Below are 18,236 nucleotides of genomic sequence, written 5' to 3'. Positions count from 1 at the left end.
ATGGGTGGCGAGCAGGGTGCTGGCTGGTGTAACCCACAGCTGGCTGGTGCAGAGCGCAGGCTGGGGGATGTCAGGGAGCCCGGTCTCCTTGCGCCTGGCCGGGTGTGGCTCCCCTGCCCGCCTTGCCAAGCGAGGCTCCCAGGCCGACACTGGGTCCCTGACATGGCTCCTCCTGAGGGTCCTCTGGAGACCCCTCTGTCCTGGCCAGTCCGAGCCTCACCTGCGTGGCTCCTCCATCATCAGCCCATTAAGCGAGGGTGGCCTCTTAGGGTGGAGTGGGCTTAGGTTATATTTGACTGTGGTCAAATTTACAGAGCACACAATTTATCACTTTCACCATTTTCATGCACAGTTCAGTGGCATCACACCAGCATCTCCGGGACTCTCCGTCTTGCAAAACTAAAACTCTGTCCCCACTAAACAGCTCCCCGTTTTTCCTGCCCCGGTGCCCCCTTCTCCTTTCTGTCCCTGTGAACTCCCCTACTCGCGGAGCCTCACATAAGTGGGATCACACAGCATCCTCCCTCTGCGCCTGGCTTATTTCACTTAGCAGTGTGTCTCCGAGTTCATCTATGTTGTGACGCGTCAGAACGCGCCTCCTTTTTGAGGCTGAATAACATTCCGTTGTGTCTCTCCACCACATTCTTAATCGTTCAGTCACCGAGGGACACTGGGTTGTTCCCACCTGTTGGCAACTGTGAATAACGTTGCCGTGAACCTGTTCGATTCCCTGCTTTTGCGGCGTGGGGGGTACACTCAGAAGTGGGGTGCTGCTGATGCACTAACTCTACTTTCCGTCCTTTGAGGAGCCACCAGGTGGCTTGCCACAGCAGCTGCACCGTTTTGTCGTCCTGCCCCCGGTCATGTACAGGGTCCCCGTGGCTCCACATCCTCGCCAACACATGCTGCTTTCCATTTCTGTTGTTTGTGTGCAAGTGTTGAAATAGCCATCCTAGTGGGTGTGACGGTGCCGCACATCGCATGCACCTGACATCTGTTTGGCTTGGAATTACTCTGTGATAGGAAGTGTTGGGCCTGCCCTAACCGGTTTGGCTCAGTGGGTAGAGCGTCGGCCTATGGACTGAAAGGTCCCAGGTTCGATTCCGGTCAAGGGCATGTACCTTGGTTGCAGGCACATCCCCAGTAGGGAGTGTGCAGGAGGCAGCTGATCGATGTTTGTCTCTCATCGATGTTTCTAACTCTCTATCCCTCTCCCTTCCTCTCTGTAAACATCAATAAAATATATATATATATATATATATATATATATATATATATATATATATATATTTTTTTTTTTTTTTTTTAAAGTGTTGGGCCTGGCCAGTGTGGGTCAGTGGTTGGGCATCAACCTATGAACCAGGAGGTCATGGTTGGATGCCCGGTCAGGGCACATGCCCTGGTCGCAGGCTCGATCCCCAGTGAGAGGCCAGAAGGGGCGTGCAGGAGGCAGCCAATCCATGATTCTCTCCCATCATTGATGTTTCTCTCTCTCTCTCTCTCTCTCTCTCCCTTCCTCTGTGAAATCAATAAAAATATATTTAAAAAGAAAAAAGTCAGAAGGAAAGAAAGGAAGAAAGAAACGTTGGGACCTCCTTGACCCAGCTGCCTGGGCTGGAAGCCTCCTGTGGGTGGTTTCCTGTTACTAAAAACAGGGAGAGAGTTGAAGTGTCTGGAACATTCCAATTTAGATGTTGCTGTAGCCAAAGGGTGCACAATTCAGACCTCCTGACGGCGATGCAGCCATTGCCACACAAAAACTGGTTTGGTCTGCAGAAGTTCTATTGATTTTTGTTCCCTGCGAGCTTTTACAGCAAATTGGATTTTAAGAGTTTCGAGTCCTACAGAGGAAAATAATTTGTCCCCCAGAGAGAACTGTGTGTCAGCACTGTGTCATGGCCCCTCATAACTTTATTAAAGGATGACTTTAAAGCCGCTCGCGGGGGAGTTGAAAGGAGGCATCTGTTTTCTAGCAACTTCATTAAATCAAAAGCGCTGGAAACTCATATTCAGACATTACCTGCGATTTCGCTCTCGTTTGCAATGTTTTGAAAACCCATGTGTTCCGCTCCCTAATTGAGCCTCGCAGCCGTGAAGAAGAAGTGTGAGGCTCTCTGAATGTTCGCTTCTGGTTTTGTTAGTTTGCCTGCTTGGTTTTTTCTGAGACTCCGTGTGGGTGGAGTGAGCTTCCCCCCCGGAATCCCCGGGCCTCGCCACCACGGTTCCCACCACCGGGGCGCCATCAGCACATCCCCGTTCCTAAAACCGCTGGTGAAGGCTGGTGACCGATCCCGGGCAGCTCCCGGCTCTGTGCCAGGGCCTGCTCCTCCCCCGTGGGCCTGGAGGCAGGCGCAGGCTGCTTCGTGATTGCGGGTGAGCGCCAGCCCCCTCCCCAGGAGCCCAGCTGGGTCGCTCCCCAGAGCAGCTGTCCCCTTGAGCATCCCTGCTACTGTCCAGAGGTGAGCCCACACAGACTCGGATGAACCCGCTGGGCTGCGTCCGTGTTTCTCTTTGAAATGAGAGGCTAGCTTCACTGTGGTCCCCAGCTGGTGACAGGTGCGACGTCGCGGCCGGAGTGGCGCTCCCCGAGCACGGAGCTGCCCTCCCAGTGCTCCCTGCTGCCAGCAGGCCAGGCCGGGACACACAGGGCCAGCCTCAAGGGCGGCGCTGCCTGGTAGAAGGGCCTCCCGCTCAGTGTGAGCCACGCGAGGGGGCTCTCCCGTCTCTGGGAGGCTCTTTAGGAAGACAGGTTCCTGGGCCCCAGCCTAGAGCAAATTGGGGCCCACGTGGGGGTCAGCAGTCTGTCCCCAGATCTCGATGCTCCGCCAGGTCGATCCCCCTGGATTGACGGGTCTCTGAAGGCCACCAGGCCTCGCGCCGTGGCCTCTGTTCGTGTGTTCAGCGCCAGAGCAGTTGGAGAGGGTGTTTATTCATGGCTGCACTTCCGCCCCAGGTGACGCAGACCCCGCCCTCAAAGAAGGTTCTAGGGGACTCAGGCCAGGCACCTCCCTGGGGGATAAATTTCACGCCCCATAAATGTTACCTGCCAGATGGCAGTTCGCGGTCCTAACGTTAGTCCAGCAAGTAGCTTCTTTGGTGTGAAGAGTCTGCCCAATGCAGGCTTTTATCAACCCAACACGACACAGCGAAAGGATTAGGTTGCATTCTGCACATTCCAGAAGGACCCTGCTCCATCGAACTGTTCTCAGTGTGCAGGGAGGCTGTGCTTTAACCTGCAGGCCGCACCCCCATGCTGGCCTTCACACCCAGCTAGACACGCCGCCTCTACCAGCCGCCCAGGCTGCCCCCAGCCTGCCTCTGCCGGCCCCCGAGGGGGACTCGGGGAGCAGGATTCCCGTGAGCATTTACTACTGTTGCCCCTGAACAGACCGCAGCAGCCGGGAAGCCGCCGTCCGCGGGAGTGATTCCCACGGAATATTAAACACCCGCTGGCCTGGACCCCACCGCACACTGTCCTGCTGGCAGTCACTGCAGGAAGCGGGTGCCTGGTGGGGACCTGGGGTCAGGCCCGACTGTCAGCAAAAAACACTGTGGGTGCAGCCAGAGGGCTGCAAACGGGGGGCGGGGGGGAGCGGGTAGGGGGACACATCCCCAGCCCCCCTCCTGGAGTGCCCATGGCCACAGCTGCCTGCCACCGATGCCAGCCGAGCTCAGCTTAGGCTGTGATTCGTCTTGACAAGGTTTCGAGAATTTGTTCACTTGAAATTCAATTGTGTACTTATTACCCGTCTTCTAAATCTGCTCCTCGAGGTTGGTGCGCTGCTCTACGAGGAAATCTGTTTCTAATCAGTGCGCTGATTTAATTATAAGTTATTAAGAGGAAGCCTCTTCGCCTGATTGCGGTGAGGAGTGTCGAGCTCCCTGTCAGCGAGGGAGGGGCGGGTGGGGTTGGCAGCAGAACGGGGAGGGAGTGAGCCTTTCCTGCCCCCCACCCCCTGACAGTGGCCAGAGGGTCCTGGTCGGTGCTGGGGAGGGAACGTCTCTTGGTGACACTTTTAAAGGTCACCTGCGTCTCCACGCTCCGAAGGGAAGTGCTGGTGGGAGACTGTGTGGCAGCCGTGTTGGCAGCGAAGGGACTATTTTTAGTTTTGAGGAAGAAAAGGTGCGGATTCGTTTCCAAAGCAGGTCTTTCAGGACCACGGACCCCATAGACATAGATGCTTGCGTTTGGGAGCTGGGCTCTCGTATCCCATAGAATATTCTTCGCTGAGAAAAACCTCTGCCCTGTGACCTGGCCCGTGGCTAACAGATCAGGTTGCATGCAAACAAACTCGCATGCAGCTCTTCCCCAAGGCCAGTGCCCGCCAGGTGGGCATTCCAGTGGGCGGACAAGGCGAGTCCAAGGCGAGTCCGGGAAGGGAGGCCTCCAGGTGCCCTCGGCGCTGAGCCCCGCCCCCGACGCGGCCGATTTACAACGCAGACGGTTTTAATTTCCACACTTTGGCCTTTGGGGGTGACAAGCCTGCCGATGCATTTAATCGGCCCGTCCCGCGTGGGCGCCACAGCAGGTCCCCGTGGCGGTGCCACCCCCGCCCTGCGTGCCCGCCTCTCCCGGACCAGAAACGAGGAGGGTCGCCCCTTGGTCTTCCAGATCCCGTACCTGGCCGAAGGGATCCGGATTCACGGGGAGAAGATCACCGAGGCGCTGCGGCCCTTCCACGAGCGCATGGAGGCCTGCTTCCGGCAGCTGCGGGAGAAGGTGGAGAAGCAGTACGGCGTCCGGGCCATGGTGAGCGGTCCCCGCGTGGGGGGGGGGGGCGCTCCACGTGGCAGGCTCACGCGGCGGGGTAACTAAGATGCGGACGGGACGCCTGTTTAGGAAGCGGGGCGTCGGACCTCGGTCCCCTGTGTCGCTCGTCGGCCAGCAAAACCCGCACCTCCTTTCAGCCTCAGGAAATGGCGACGGTAACGTCCATGAAGTGGCTGCATCTCCAGCTCCCCTTCGTGGGGGAGCGACAGGGAAACTCACACACACACAGGATCAGTCACATGTCACGCAGGGCGCCGGCTCACAGTGTCCCAGGTCAGCGGGGAGCCCGGGCCCGGCCCAAGTCCCCGTCACTGAGGGAGGCGTGAGGGGTTAGCGAGGGCTGAGGTGGTCAGCGGGGACTCGCCTGTGGGAGGATGGTCACTGCTGGAGGCCAAGCAGGGCCCTGGAGGTGGTCGGGAGGAGATGGAGCCCACGGCCCACCTCTCCCTCCCCCACCCCAGACCCACCGCCACAGCCCCCTCCTAGGGCGGGCATGTCACCCCGTGAAGTTCCCACCCACGTGGGCATGTGTGCAGTGTGTGGAAAAACAAATCGAGAAGCTCATGCGCTGCCTGCGCCTCAGCCCATGAAACGCTGCTGTCTGCGCTTACACTGCAGGGAGCACTCGGGGGTGGGGGCAGCTCAGCCTGGCGACGACGCATCAGGTGTGATGCCAGCGGGAGGGCGCGCCTGGTGAGAGCCCAGGGGAGTTGGTGCTCAGGCCACGGTAACAACACAGCGAGGACAGGGCAGCTGCCAGCCCCGCGGGCTTCCCTCATCCCCTCCTCACGGCCTCCTGGGTCGGACGATTGCTCCCTGTGTGCTCGGAAGGGAGCGAGCAAGCGCAGCGTGAGTCCATGTTTTATGCGACGTCACAGCCTTGCTGGAGCCAGAACTCTAGCCTCGTTCTAACTCCCAGCATCAGCCTGGTTCCAACAGCCCAGCCAGCCTGGTTCCGACAGCCAGCCAGCCTGGTTCTAACTCCCGGTGCCAGCCTGGTTCCAACAGCCCAGCCAGCCTGGTTCTAACTCCCTGTGCCAGCCTGTCCCGATGGCCTAGCCAGCCTGGTTCTGATGGCCTGGCCAGCTTGATTCTAACTACCAGTGCCAGCCTGGTTCCGACAGCCAGCCAGCCTGGTTCTAACTCCCGGTGCCAGCCTGGTTCTAGCTCCTGGCACCAGCCTGGTTCTGACGGCCCAGCCAGCCTGGTTCCAACAGCCCGGCCAGCCTGGTTCTAACTCCCAGTGCCAGCCTGTTCCGATGGCCTGGCCAGCCTGGTTCTGATGGCCCTGCCAGCCCTGCTGCGGGACAGACAGCGTCCACTCACGCGTCCTGGCCCCGGAGGCCCGCCCGTCAGGACTGCGGAGACCGCTGCTTCCGATGGAAAAGTCAAGTCCTGATCCTCAGTTTCTAGGGACACAAGCCGGGCTCCGGGCCCAGCAGCAGGACCCTCGCAGGCCGGCCCTGGGTTGTTTCAGAGGCCGGGAGAGGACACTGCAGGCTCAGCTCTAGGTATCGTATGAGGAGCATTTTCACAGCCTGGACTGGGCTGCAAGTCGCTGTTGCCTCTTTAGTTTTCTCACCAAGGCCAGTTGGTGGCTCTGGCCCCATGATTGGTGCTAAGCCCAAGCCTGGGCAGACCCCCTGCTGCCCGCTGCCAGCCGCATATCACTCCGAGCCAGTGTTTGGCAGGCTGAGGCCGCCACCTGCCTTTGTGAATAAAGTTTTATTGGCAAACAGTCACCTCCGCTCTTTCTGTGTTGTGTGTGGCTGTTCTCATGCCACAGCAGCGGAGCCGGGCAGAGGTGCAGAGCCTGTGTGGCCTGCGAGCCGAAAGTACCAATGATCTGGCCCTTTACATGTTTTCTATATGTTTGTATTGTTTTTAGAGAGAGGAAGGGAGAGGGAGAGAGAGCTAGGAACATCAATGGTGAGAGATAAACATCGATCGGCTGCCTCCTGCACGCCCCCTCCTGGGGATCAAGCCCGAAACCCAGGCATGTGCCCTGACCGGGAATGGAATCGTGACCTCCTGGTTCATGGGTTGACCCTCAACCACGGAGCCACTGGCCGGGCTGTCTGGCACTTCACAGAAAAGGCACCCCGTCTCCTGCTCTAAACAGTCCCCCTGCAGTTTTGTTCCTATTCTTATTAAAGAGACAGTGAGCCAATCAAATTTAACTCGTAGGCAAAACACATATTTAAGGCACGGGCCCACTTTTCAGATGTGAAAGTGGTGATTATAAATCTGTCATCCGTGGCAGGTTGGCGTGGGGGTGAGGGGTGGGGCTGAAGCCACACAGAGAGGACGTGCCCTACAGGCGTGGGGTTCCGCGTCCTCGGGCCAAGGAAGGAGCTTCGGCGGCAGCTGCGGTCCCAGATGTGCCGACAGCTGGCTCGGGCGCAGGCACGAGCATTTTCTCCTGATTAGAGGTTGACGCGTGGTATCTGTCAGGGACACCTTTTTTGGTGACATACAAACACATCCGAGAGAGGATGGAGAACTCCGTCCCGAGACCACTTTTCTGGGGAATGAAATGCACCCCCAGTCCTCCCCTGGGGAGGACGAGCGGCAGGCCCAGCAGATGCCCCGAACCCACCGGGCCTGGCTCCGCAGGGGAGGGGCCCCCTAACTAAGAGCGGGGGCCTCGTGTTTAGTCAACAGGAGTCCGGTGGTCACGCGTCCTTGATGGGCACGTTTCGTCAGCAGGCAGAGTGGTACCCAGTTCATCCAAAGGCCTTGCAGGTTCTTTCATCTTGTTCCAGATGTTACTCCGTAAACCAGGCTTTCTGGTCAGTGCTTCCTGCTAGGACTTTGGAAGAGGCTGATGGATCGTGGTCTTAGTAAAAAAAAAAAAAAAAAAAGTAAAAATAAAAATAAATCTGCATCTAAAATTTTCTAAAACCAAATCATCCTCATTTTCATCTTTGACTCCAAGTGGGAACATGTGCTGTACATAGAGGTGTTGACAGTTTGGGTCTAGATTCCAGGCTGTTGAGACAACGTGGTCCAGGACTCTGACCGCGCCAGACCGGAAGCCCATTGGTACGAACATCCAACGAGCCTCTCTCTCCGTCCCGCCCGCTCCCTCCCCTGCAGCCCTCCAGCCTGGATGACCGGCGAGGCAGCCGCCCGCGCTCCATGGTGCGGTCCCTCACCATGCCCTCCGCGTCCCGGCCCCTGTCGGTGGCCTCGGTCTCCTCCCTGTCATCGGACAGCACCCCCTCCAGACCCGGCTCGGATGGGTGAGTGGGCTCGGCAGCAGGGAGAGAGCGGGAGGGGCGCGGAGGAGCCACCGGGGCCCTGGGTGGGTTTGCTCACACCTGAGGATATTTTAAAAATCAAAACGGTCTTTGAAACTGAGACCCTTTATGACGTTACAAACTGAGTGCCCAGTGAGACTTTCAGGGTCTTGTGAGTTTCTGAGAGAGACGTTCCCCCTTCGGGAACCACTTTGGGTAGAAAGGTTTCCGTCCAATGTTAACACCTCCTGTCCTGTCATGAGCCTTCTGTCCAGCTCAGCACGTCCAGGAGAAAGCATGGTGCGCCCCTGGTCAGGTGCGCGGGGACCCTCCCCCTCTGCTCACCTCCAGGGTCACACCTGTCCCTCAGCTTCCTTGAGGTCACCTGCGAGACCTCTGGGAGCCAGATTGGCTCTTGAGCGTCAGAGCACAGAGCCGCCAGGAAGGGAACAAGGACCTAATAGGCTGGTGAACAGTTGAGCTCTTGCCGAGCCTTCTCTCTCTCTCTTTCTCTCTCTCTCTCTCTCTCTCTCTCTCTCTACCTCATTGTTCAAAGAGAACCTGCGCTTATGAGTAGCAAACATGTAACCTTTGTTCTTATTATACAACAAGAAACAATGTTGCAATTTAAACATCCGCGAAGGGCTTCCAGCGGTTTTATTGTGGAGTTTGCACAGTTGTGTGTTTGTCCAACCCCGTCTGGTTGCCACTCCGTCACCCTGCCAGCCCACGGGCTCCGGCCCCGGCAACACGCAGACAGGACATTCCCGAGTGCCCTTTCTTGCCAGCGACTGGTGTGCCCAATGGGGAACTGAAAACTGTTCCCACTTCTTTTTTTCCTTAACAGCAATTTTTATCAGCATCTGCTATTTTTAAGGCGAAGTCCGTGTGGAAAGTCTCAGTTTGGAGGTATTTAAATCATGTGTGCTTGTCCCCGGCGACAAGATTGCTAGAGAAATTTAATTCGGCGGCTCCCCCAGAAAATCCCCGGGCTAGGCATGGAAAGGGTTCCTGTTCCCAGGAAGGTCGGGGTGCGGGTGCCGTGGCTCTGCAGGTTTGGATCAGAAGTGCGGTGTGTTGCACGTGTGACGGCACAAGCGCGGGCAGGCCTGGCCTTCTCCCTGGGAGCCGTGGTTTAACCTTGAACTGGAGGCATCTTGGATAGAGGCCAGGTTTTTGTTCATTCTCAGCGTTTCCTCCCCTAGCGAGGTGACTGATGGGGAGGAAGTGGGGCTTTGGGCTCAAATGGCACAGGCTGCCTGCAGAACACAGTGCGCCCTGTTGGCAGTTGCTTCTCCCGGTGAAAAATGTAACCCTCACCCTGCCTCTCCCTCGGTTCTTTATAGAGATGCCTGTCCTTCCCAGCGCATGGCTGCCTCTAGGCCAGCGGTTCTCAACCTGTGGGTCGCGACCCCTCTGGGGGTCGAACGACCCTTTCACAGGGGTCGCCTAAGACCATCGGAAAACACATGTATAATTAAATATTGTTTTCGTGATTCACCACTATGCTTTAATTACGTTCAATTTGTAACAATGAAAATACATCCTGCAGATCAGATATTTACATGACGATTCATAACAGTAGCAACATTACAGTTATGAAGTAGCAACGCAAATAATTTTATGGTTGGGGGTCACCACAGCATGAGGAACTGTATTAAAGGGTCGTGGCATCAGGAAGGTTGAGAACCACTGCTCTAAGTGGACAGCGTCCACTAAAACCTTCCTTCCTACATTAGTTGTCTTCAGTTCTGCAAAACCTAGAAGACCATTATGAACATGTTGATTATTGCTGATAATATAACAGACACACCATGTAACATAATCAATGTGGGATATTGGTGAATGCGATCCAGCGGGAGCCTGGGTGTCCCACAATGCCTCGGTGGTGGGAAGCCACATGGTGAGTCCTCAGTCGTTTCTAAGTTCTTATTATGGAAAAGGTCAGTCATACACCAAGTGGACAGAACATTGCAGTGAGCCCGCCGGGCTCGGGGCCTGCTGGGCCCCGGTCAGGGAGTGTGAACGCTGCTGGCTTCAGAGTGGGTTTCTTTCAATCCTGTGGCAGTGATGTGTCGCCCACAGGTGACATTTCTCAGAAATCACAGTGCAGGACACTCTCCTCTGTGACTGCGGGACGGCGAGGCCATGTAAGAGACCCCATCTCTTGTGAACCCGTTTTCATGGGCCATGTTTTCAGAAACATGAGGTGCTGATGACAAGAACCCTTACGTGGGCGTTAGCGCTGAGAGGCTGTAGGGCCGTGTCCGCCCTGCGCACACCTTGGCCTGTCTCCTTCTGCCTTCCTGCCGCAGGGAGTGAAGTTCCCGTCTCCCAGGACCGCTCCTTCCCTCTGTGATGTGACTGCGGGGGGGCAGGGACAGGATGCCCCCTCCCCGAAGTCGTACATTAAAATAGCAGGTGGCAACTGTGTGCAGGCGCGTGTGCGTGCTCGGTGTGGCCACGTGCCTGAGAAGCTACCCAAGACCATGTACTTGCCAGGGTGTCCCTGCCACGCTCTCCCACCGTCTGGCTGGTGTCACTGAGCAGAAAGGTGTGGTGTCCTCCCTTCCCTGTGACTGAGGACGTCCAGCCGCCGTGGCCAAGCTGGAACCCGGGGGCTCTGTCTGCAGCCCAGCTCTGGGCTGAGCACCTGAGCGCACCTGGGACCTGCCAGCGGGGCCCTCAGCACAGGCTTTCAGATGGAGGCGACCTTCCTCTGCGACCTTTGCACCCGCCTGCTCCCTCCCACTGCGCATGGGTATTCTGGTCCTAATCGCTAAAAGCCGAGGGCTCGCCCAGCTGGCGTGGCTCGGTGGTTGAGCATCGACCTATGAGCCAGGAGGTCACGGTTGGATTGCCAGTCAGGGCACATGCCCAGTTTTGGGTTCCATCCCTAGTGCGGGGTGTGCAGGAGGCAGCCAATCAATGATTCTCTCTCATCATTGATGTTTCTCTCTGTCTCTGTCTCTCTCGCTCTCTCTCTTTTTCTCCCCCTTCCTCTCTGAAATCAATATATATACTATATATATATATATATATATGACATATATGAAATAAATAAAAGGTAAGGGCTCGCCTTTGGAATAGACTCAAGTGCCCCCTCCCCTCGCAGATCGACAGAAATCCCTCATAGCGTCAGACTCCATCCCCCATCATCCTGCAGCTGCGGGTTTCCCTCCAGGTTGTTGTTGCTGAGGTGCAAACGCAGTCCATCTGTTGCGATGGGTTAACACACGACTCGCCTCCCTTTGCAGCCCCTCCTTTCCTGTAAAAGTCGAGGTTCCCAGGCAGCTCTTAGGTTTCCCGGGAGGGACTGCGCCCGCACATCTGGGGCGACAGCAGCCGCTCGCCATGGAGAGGCCCCTGACCTAAGAGCCCTCTCCTCCAGGTTCGCCCTGGAGCCCCTGCTGCCCAAGAAGATGCACTCCCGGTCGCAGGACAAGCTGGACAAGGACGACCCCGACAAGGACAAGAAGGACAAGAAGAAGGAGAAGCGGAACAGCAAACACCAGGAGATATTCGACAAGGAGCTGAGGCCCGTGGACGCGGCCCCCCAGGGCTCCGAGGCCGTGATCCTGTCCGAGACGGTAAACCCCGGGACCCGCCCGCCTCTGGGCCGCCGGGGTTCCCCCTCCACACTCACCTGCAGGGCTGTCCCTGGCCGGTGTGGAGTTGGCTGTAACATTGTCCCGTCAAAATGCCCGTCTCCCTCCTCCCTCCCCTCGCCTAACCGATGCTGCGGGGTGTGCACGGATCGGGGAGCTTTCCCTGGTCCCACTCACGCTCCCTCCATCCGAGGGTCCGAGCAGGGCCCCCACGTTCTCGGGCGGCCTGGTGTCTCCGAAGTCGAACAGGAATGCTGTGTTGTCAGAAAACAGCACTCCGTGTGTCTGTCCCCGGCCCCTTCCCGGCCAGAAACCACGCAGCCTGGGTGACTGCGGGGGGCCCGCCCGGCTCAGCAAGCCCCCGAGCCCTCCCCTCGGCTCCACGTGGCCCCCTGCTACCCACCCACCTCCTCTGCGCCCCACTCCCGTCTCTCGGGGGGATTGTCAGGCACGTGCTGGTGCGTTGACATGAATAACATCCCAGGGAGTCCCGTTGGCTCCCGCTGAATGTTGAGGTGGCACCCGCAGCCCAAGACAGACCCGAACTCCCCTCTTTCTCTCCGCCCCCCCTCCAGATAAGCCCCCTGCGGCCCCAGAGGCCGAAGAGCCAGGTGATCAACGCCATCGGAAGCGAGAGGCGCTTCTCCGTGTCCCCGACGTCACCCACCTCCCAGCAGACGCCCCCGCCGGTCATGCCCCGGACCAAGCTCAGCTTCAGCCTGCAGTCCAGTGAGTGGGGCGCTGTCCGCCTTTGAACCCGGCACCCTGTGCCTCCCCCGGGGTCCACGTCCCTGAAGTGAGACCCGCCTCCTCCGAGCAGCGGGCAGTTTCCATGAACACAGACTCCCTGGCCGGGTCCCGGGGACAGGGCTCCGCAGGGCAAAGCGCGGCCGGGCTTCCGGGTGACAGGTGCGCCCCCGGCTCTCGGGCCCTCCTGGCGCGGGGAGAGGGGGGCGGTGCCTCTGGGTGGAGACTTTGCGTTCGGGGGGTAGGGACGTTTTGAGAACAGACGGTGGTGGTGGCTGCACATGATAATGGGACAAAGGCCAGCGACGTGGACGCTCCAAGTGGTTAAAACGGCCAGGGTTGCGTTACGTATGTTCTGCCGTGACGAGCCAGCCACCCCACCAGTCCGGGCAAGCGCTAGTTCCCAGGCCTCCTTCTCGCTCCCCATCCACGGGCCAGGCCTCCGGGTCCCTCCACGCGGCTCTTCCCGGAAGAGCTTTCCTAAGGGGGACCTTCCCATCAGCCGCCACGTCAGCGGGGAAACTGTAGAGAAGACGCGCCGGCCCACGTGTCCGTCTTCCTCTTTAGCACGAAAGGAAACCAGTGTTGTCTGAGCGGCTCGCCCGGGCGGAGGGTGGGACGCCCTGGCGATTGCTCCTCCATTTGCAAGCTGCCACTTCTTCCGTCCACTTTAAAAATCAATCCACTTCCCTGGGCTTATTGGAGGCAGCAGCCAGGCCCGCTCATGCTAATAACTTCATTTCATGCAGCCACGGCCGCCCGTGGAGAGCGCTGAGCGGCGGGCGGCTCTGTGCACCTCAGACCTCGCTTAGCGACGCTCTCCAGGCAGCGGCTGCGGCGGGCTGGTGCCCAGTCCTGCTGGGCTTTGCAAAGGGCAGGCGGAGACCCGTCTCCTGACCCCCAGCTGTTTCAATGCCCGGGAGGCGAAGGGCCTGGGGAGGGATGGGAGGGTCCCGGGTGACGTGGCTGTGTTCACAGTGGCTTCCAGCCCTGGGTTCGGGGCCTCGCGGCTCCTTACGTTCTCTTCCCGGGACATGCCCGTAGGAGGGGCCGCCCTCTGCCCGGTCCCCCTCCCGCTCTCCTCCCTGCCCGCTGGCCGGCATCGCTCGGGGTAAAGTGGTTCTGCCTCCCGCGGCTCCGGGGCAGGGGAGCAGCGCGTGGGCGCGGGTTTGCTTTAAATCCGCCCCGTTCCCCAGGTCTGGAGCTGAACGGCATGAGCGGGATGGACGTGGCCGAGGTCCCGCCCCCTCTGCCCCTGAAGGGCAGCATGGGGGACTACGGGAACCTGATGGACAGCCAGGACCTGCTGGGCTCGCCCCCGCCGCCCCCTCCTCACCACAGGGTAAGTCGGAGGCGGCCAGGCGCTGTCAGTGTCTCTGCTCCCCCCGTCAGCGTGTGGCCGCGGGCCTGGCCGGGGTTGGATTTGGGAAAAAGGCCACAGCGATCGCGACCCTGGCCTGGGTCATCTGTGGACCTGTCATGGGGACACGTGTCCAGATGTGGCCCTGAAACAAGGGAAGGGGCAGGAGGGCCGCCCTGAGGTGCAGTCCTCGTGCAGGTTTGATTTGGGAGAGTGGCTTTTCTAGGGAGGGTGGTCCGACTTGTGAGGAAGCTGGCGCCGGCACACTGCGTGGGGACGGGCTCCCGTGCACCACCCGGCCCTGGGACCCCCACGCCAGCACTTCCTCCGGGAGCTTCCCTCGCCCTGGCCGCTCCCGGGGGGGAAGGGCCCTCGCCACTCGGAGCACCTGCAGGATTTGGCTCCAATTTGGGCAAAGCCCAGATCCCCGAGGCCACCAACCCATGGCCTTGCCTCCAGGACCCCTCCCCACTTAGATCTGGGGAGCTGGCTGCTAGCAGCTGGAGCCCTTATCAGCACTGGCTCCCCGAGGCTGGCACCTCCTGCAACTACTTTAGTCCTTAATCTCCTCTGAGGGCTCATGTGCAGTGGCCTCACAGCCTGCCCACTAGTGTAAATATTAGCGCTGAGTCTTCCGAGCCTTTTGAACCAGTGCTCTCGCCCTCGGCAGTCCCAGGCAGTCCTGTGAGATCCGCCATGCTTCCCTCTGGCTCTCCAGGCGCTCTCACACGGGGCTACGGGGCTCCGTGGCTCCGTGGCCCGGCCACGTTGTCAGTGTCCTTGCTCCACCGCAGCGATGCCCCCTCCCCCCCGCGCTGCGGCTCGCGGGGACCTTTGCTGTTTGGACGTATCTTCTTCCACCGACATCATCGTAACATCAGCGCGCAGTGCAGCGCCGCACAGGGAATGGCCTGCGGCCGGGAGAGCCCCGTCCAGGTTCCTCCCGATACGCTTAGATGAGCCCAGTGTGGAGGGAAGGACCACATGCACATCTGTGCCTGCTCAGCCCCCACAGTGACCACGTGACGACAGGACCCTGTGGGTCACGTGGCTGTGGATTTTTTATAAGAGAAGGCGTGCTTTTCCCCTGTGAATTCTGCGCGCTTTCCTTCCTCTGTGGACACTTTCTCGCCCGGGGCTCTGAGGTGTGCGATGACACTCTTCCCGGGAGGGGCTTGACTAACCGTCTGCGCACTCTATTGGCTGGGCCTCTTGTTTTCCTAGCAGCTTAGTCCACCAACCAGATCTTTATTTCCGTGCCTTTGTTTGACCAGAAAAGCAGGCCTGCCTACACCCCGGGGCTGCACATCCTGAACCTGGAAGCAGAGCAGGGGGGGGCCTGTGGGTCCTCATCAGACGGGCTCGGCCGGGACCCCCAGCCGCCTGGGTGGCCCTGGGTCCTGCTTGGCCCCTCTTGACTTGCTCTTAACCGTGAGACTGCTCAGTTCTGCAGTCGGTTCATTCTGGGGCCCTAGATCAAGAGCACCCAGACTTAAAGCCGCCATGCAAAGAGCAGGGGTTGTGCAGACGCCGAAGGGCTTTGTGCAAAACGGTTTATCAGAGACGCCAGCAGCCCAGGCCTGAGCGCGGCCGCCCTGCCAGCCCCACGCCACTCGGAGAAGGCAGCCCCACCAGGGGTGCAGGTCCGCTCCCTCCCTGCCCTGCGCCAGGCCAGGCCCCCTGCGGGCCTCGCTTTCCCATCCCCGCCAGTAACAGGCGCCCCCCCCTGGCCTTCTGTCTTCCAGCACCTGCCGCCCCCGCTGCCCAGCAAGACCCCGCCCCCGCCGCCCCCGAAGACCACGCGCAAGCAGACGTCCGTGGACTCTGGGATTGTGCAGTGAGCGAGCCGTCCCCCTCCCTGTCCCCTCTGTCTGGCGTTTACCTCATCGGACCCGTGATGTCTGACACTCGGGGCAGTTGCTCCTCTTTAAAAGGAGTTTGTTCTCAGCCGTGGGATGCGCAACCCTTCGGAGTGGGGAGCGAGGTGGACGCGGGCCTGGGGCGTCCTGGGCGTGTGTCCACATCAGGGGCTGCCAATGGGCCTCCCTGAGAGCCCAAGTCTTGCCTCAAAGCCCTTCCTTTCGGTGCCAAATGCCACCTGAGCAGGAGCAGGTGGAGCTGACCTGAGCGCGGCCGGGGTTAGCCCATCGGCCGGAGAACCGAGAGCGCTGGGCGTCGGGCGTCACGCCTTCTCCTCGGCCAGACCCAGCTTCCCCGCGGGATGGGGCCCAGCCCTCCTCCCTCCGCCTGCGGCTCGCGGGGACTTTGCTGGTTGGACGTATCTTCTTCCACCGACGTAACATCAACCCTTTCCGGAGTTCCTGTCTCCTTTGGGATAATTTAAAATAGGATATTTCTCAGCTACTGAACAGCTACTAATTTATGGAGTGGAAACACGCTTACAAATCCTGGATCAAGTGGAAAAATAACTGAGTATAGGAAGATCCGTTTTCTTTCTCTTTTTAAATAAAGAATGGGTGAGCCCCGGGAGGTGGCCGAACGGGGTGAATTCTCATCCTCTGTACAGACTGTGTATATACGATGGCTCTCGGGGCTCGTCTTCGTCTCTGTGGGCCTTGCGTTTATTGGAACAGTGTCCGCAGGCGTTCTCCACGTGGGCTCTTCATTTTCAGTTCCTGGAAATGTAAAAAAAATAAATAAACTGTCCACGTGAAGTTCTGTTGTTGTTTTTTCAAAGCTCCAATGTCCTGAAAATGTCGCTGAATGATGATTTTGAAAAAACAAAAAAACAAAAACTAACGTTGTGTAACCTAATATTTTTATTCTGTCATCTATATTTTTTTATTCACTGTAATCATGATACCCTTGTAGTAGGCTCCAGAGTTAATCACTGACAATGAAAAATAAAATGTTATTTTAAAAGACTCACGGTGTCCGCAGATTGTGTTTCTATCCCTGACGTAAAACACAAGCGCTGCTCCCTGCTCCTTACTTTCTCTGAGAGCTGTGTGACCCCCACTCGGGGGGCCGCAGCCCTTCCTCGGTATCGCTCACCGGGAGGGGCTTCTGGTCTGTTTTTGCTTTGGATGCCGGGAAGCTCAAAGTCCAACCTAGCTCCCACACCTTCGGATTGGGGCTTCATGTTGCAGCCTTCCAAAATGCCTGATGATCTATTACGAATTCATCTTTATTTGAGCCATGCCCTTTCACATGTGCTTATCTCAAATCTTTATTAAAAGGAGATGGTATAGTCCTAACCGGTTTGGCTCAGTGGATAGAGCGTCGGCCTGCGGACCGAAGGGTCCCAGGTTCAATTCAGGTCAAGGGCATGTACCTTGGTTGTGGGCACATCCTCAGTAGGGGGTGTGCAGGAGGCAGGTGATCGATGTTTCTCTCTCATCGATGTTTCTAACTCTATTCCTCTCTGTAAAAAAATCAATAAAATATATTTTTAAAAAATAAAATTAAAAAAAAGGAGATGGCGTATGGAAGCTAGATTTTATAAGCAGAAAAGTCTTTTTCTTCTTTAAAACCACCCTTGGTGCTTGAAAATTGCTTCCTGGTATTTAAAGAAATTATTTTTAATCAACGCTGGGACTGTGCTTTTATGTGAAGATTTGATCCCTTGCATTATCTCTGGCCCTGGGTTCTGTTGCGGGTTCGGGCCTTGCTTTCATCTCCGCCGCAGCCTTTGGTGTGTGATGCATTTCAGCCTTTGCTTTCTAGTTTTTATCTCCTGTGACGTTTCAGTAATTGGCCTACTTTTTAAAGTCTGTTCGGGGACTTGACCTTCCTTATTTTTCCCATCTGCCCTTCCTGGGTTATTTACACATCTGCTTAGCCGGTGGTGGCTCAGCAGCACTTACAGGGGACCTGCTGGGCCAATTCGTCTTTGCTCCCAAATGAGCTGCCCCCTGTACCCCCGTGTGTGTCTGTCACCAGCTCAGAGCAGCAGGGGCTGCCCCAGGGCCCTGTGACAACCCCGACGCTGGGCTCAGGCTGAGCGGGCACGCAGGGCCCCTGGACGCGGGACCCTCACCGCTCAGTCCCAGGCCTGCAGCACCGGGCTGCCCTCCCACCCGGAGGCCCGCTCACCCGCCGGCTGCCCTCCCACCCGGAGGCCCGCTCACCCGCCGGCTGCCGAGCCTCCTTCCTCGCCTCGGTCTCCTTTAGCTCAGCCACCTGGTGCCGCTGCTCGGCCTCCCTGCCGCCTCAGGGTTCTTTCAGCCCTGAGAAGGGCCGCGTGTCATCTGTTCTTCATCGTGTCTCGTCACTGGGTGGGCCATTCATAAGAATGTGGAGTGTCCACAGCTCAGTTGACCGCAGCCACGTGGGAGCACCGGGCATGACCGAGCAGGGCGAGGCCTTTAACACAGACGCTGGGGAATGTGGAGACCTGGGCAGACGGGGACAGGGGTGGGGCGGGCGGGGAAGGGAGTGTTCCCGTGGAGGAAACGGTGCGTACGAGGGAGCCCCGTGCTTAGAAGGAACTCCGGAGGACCAGCAGGACCGTCCCGTGTGGAGGAGCGGGCGGAGGGGGCAGGGGG

The 18,236-nt window shown here is 58.4% G+C and overlaps 1 protein-coding gene across 2 annotated transcripts in view; it reads left to right on the top strand.

Moving 5' to 3' along the window:
* Positions 1–16,613, top strand: part of DOCK1 (dedicator of cytokinesis 1) — a 288,665-nt gene extending 272,052 nt beyond the window's left edge. For both annotated transcript variants that reach the window (XM_059661723.1, XM_059661724.1), the window contains exons 47-52: positions 4,613–4,750; positions 7,871–8,016; positions 11,405–11,603; positions 12,197–12,350; positions 13,565–13,710; positions 15,474–16,613. In XM_059661723.1, coding sequence (XP_059517706.1) covers positions 4,613–4,750; positions 7,871–8,016; positions 11,405–11,603; positions 12,197–12,350; positions 13,565–13,710; positions 15,474–15,569 — 879 coding nt within the window. In that variant the 3' untranslated portion in view covers positions 15,570–16,613. The remainder of the gene's footprint in view (positions 1–4,612; positions 4,751–7,870; positions 8,017–11,404; positions 11,604–12,196; positions 12,351–13,564; positions 13,711–15,473) is intronic.
* Positions 16,614–18,236: the final 1,623 nt, after the last annotated feature.

Source organism: Myotis daubentonii, chromosome 13, assembly GCF_963259705.1.
Source record: "Myotis daubentonii chromosome 13, mMyoDau2.1, whole genome shotgun sequence".
In the NCBI taxonomy this organism is placed as follows: domain Eukaryota; kingdom Metazoa; phylum Chordata; class Mammalia; order Chiroptera; family Vespertilionidae; genus Myotis; species Myotis daubentonii.
Note: the sequence above shows the minus strand (reverse complement) of the source record. Positions and strands in the feature narration are given on the sequence as shown.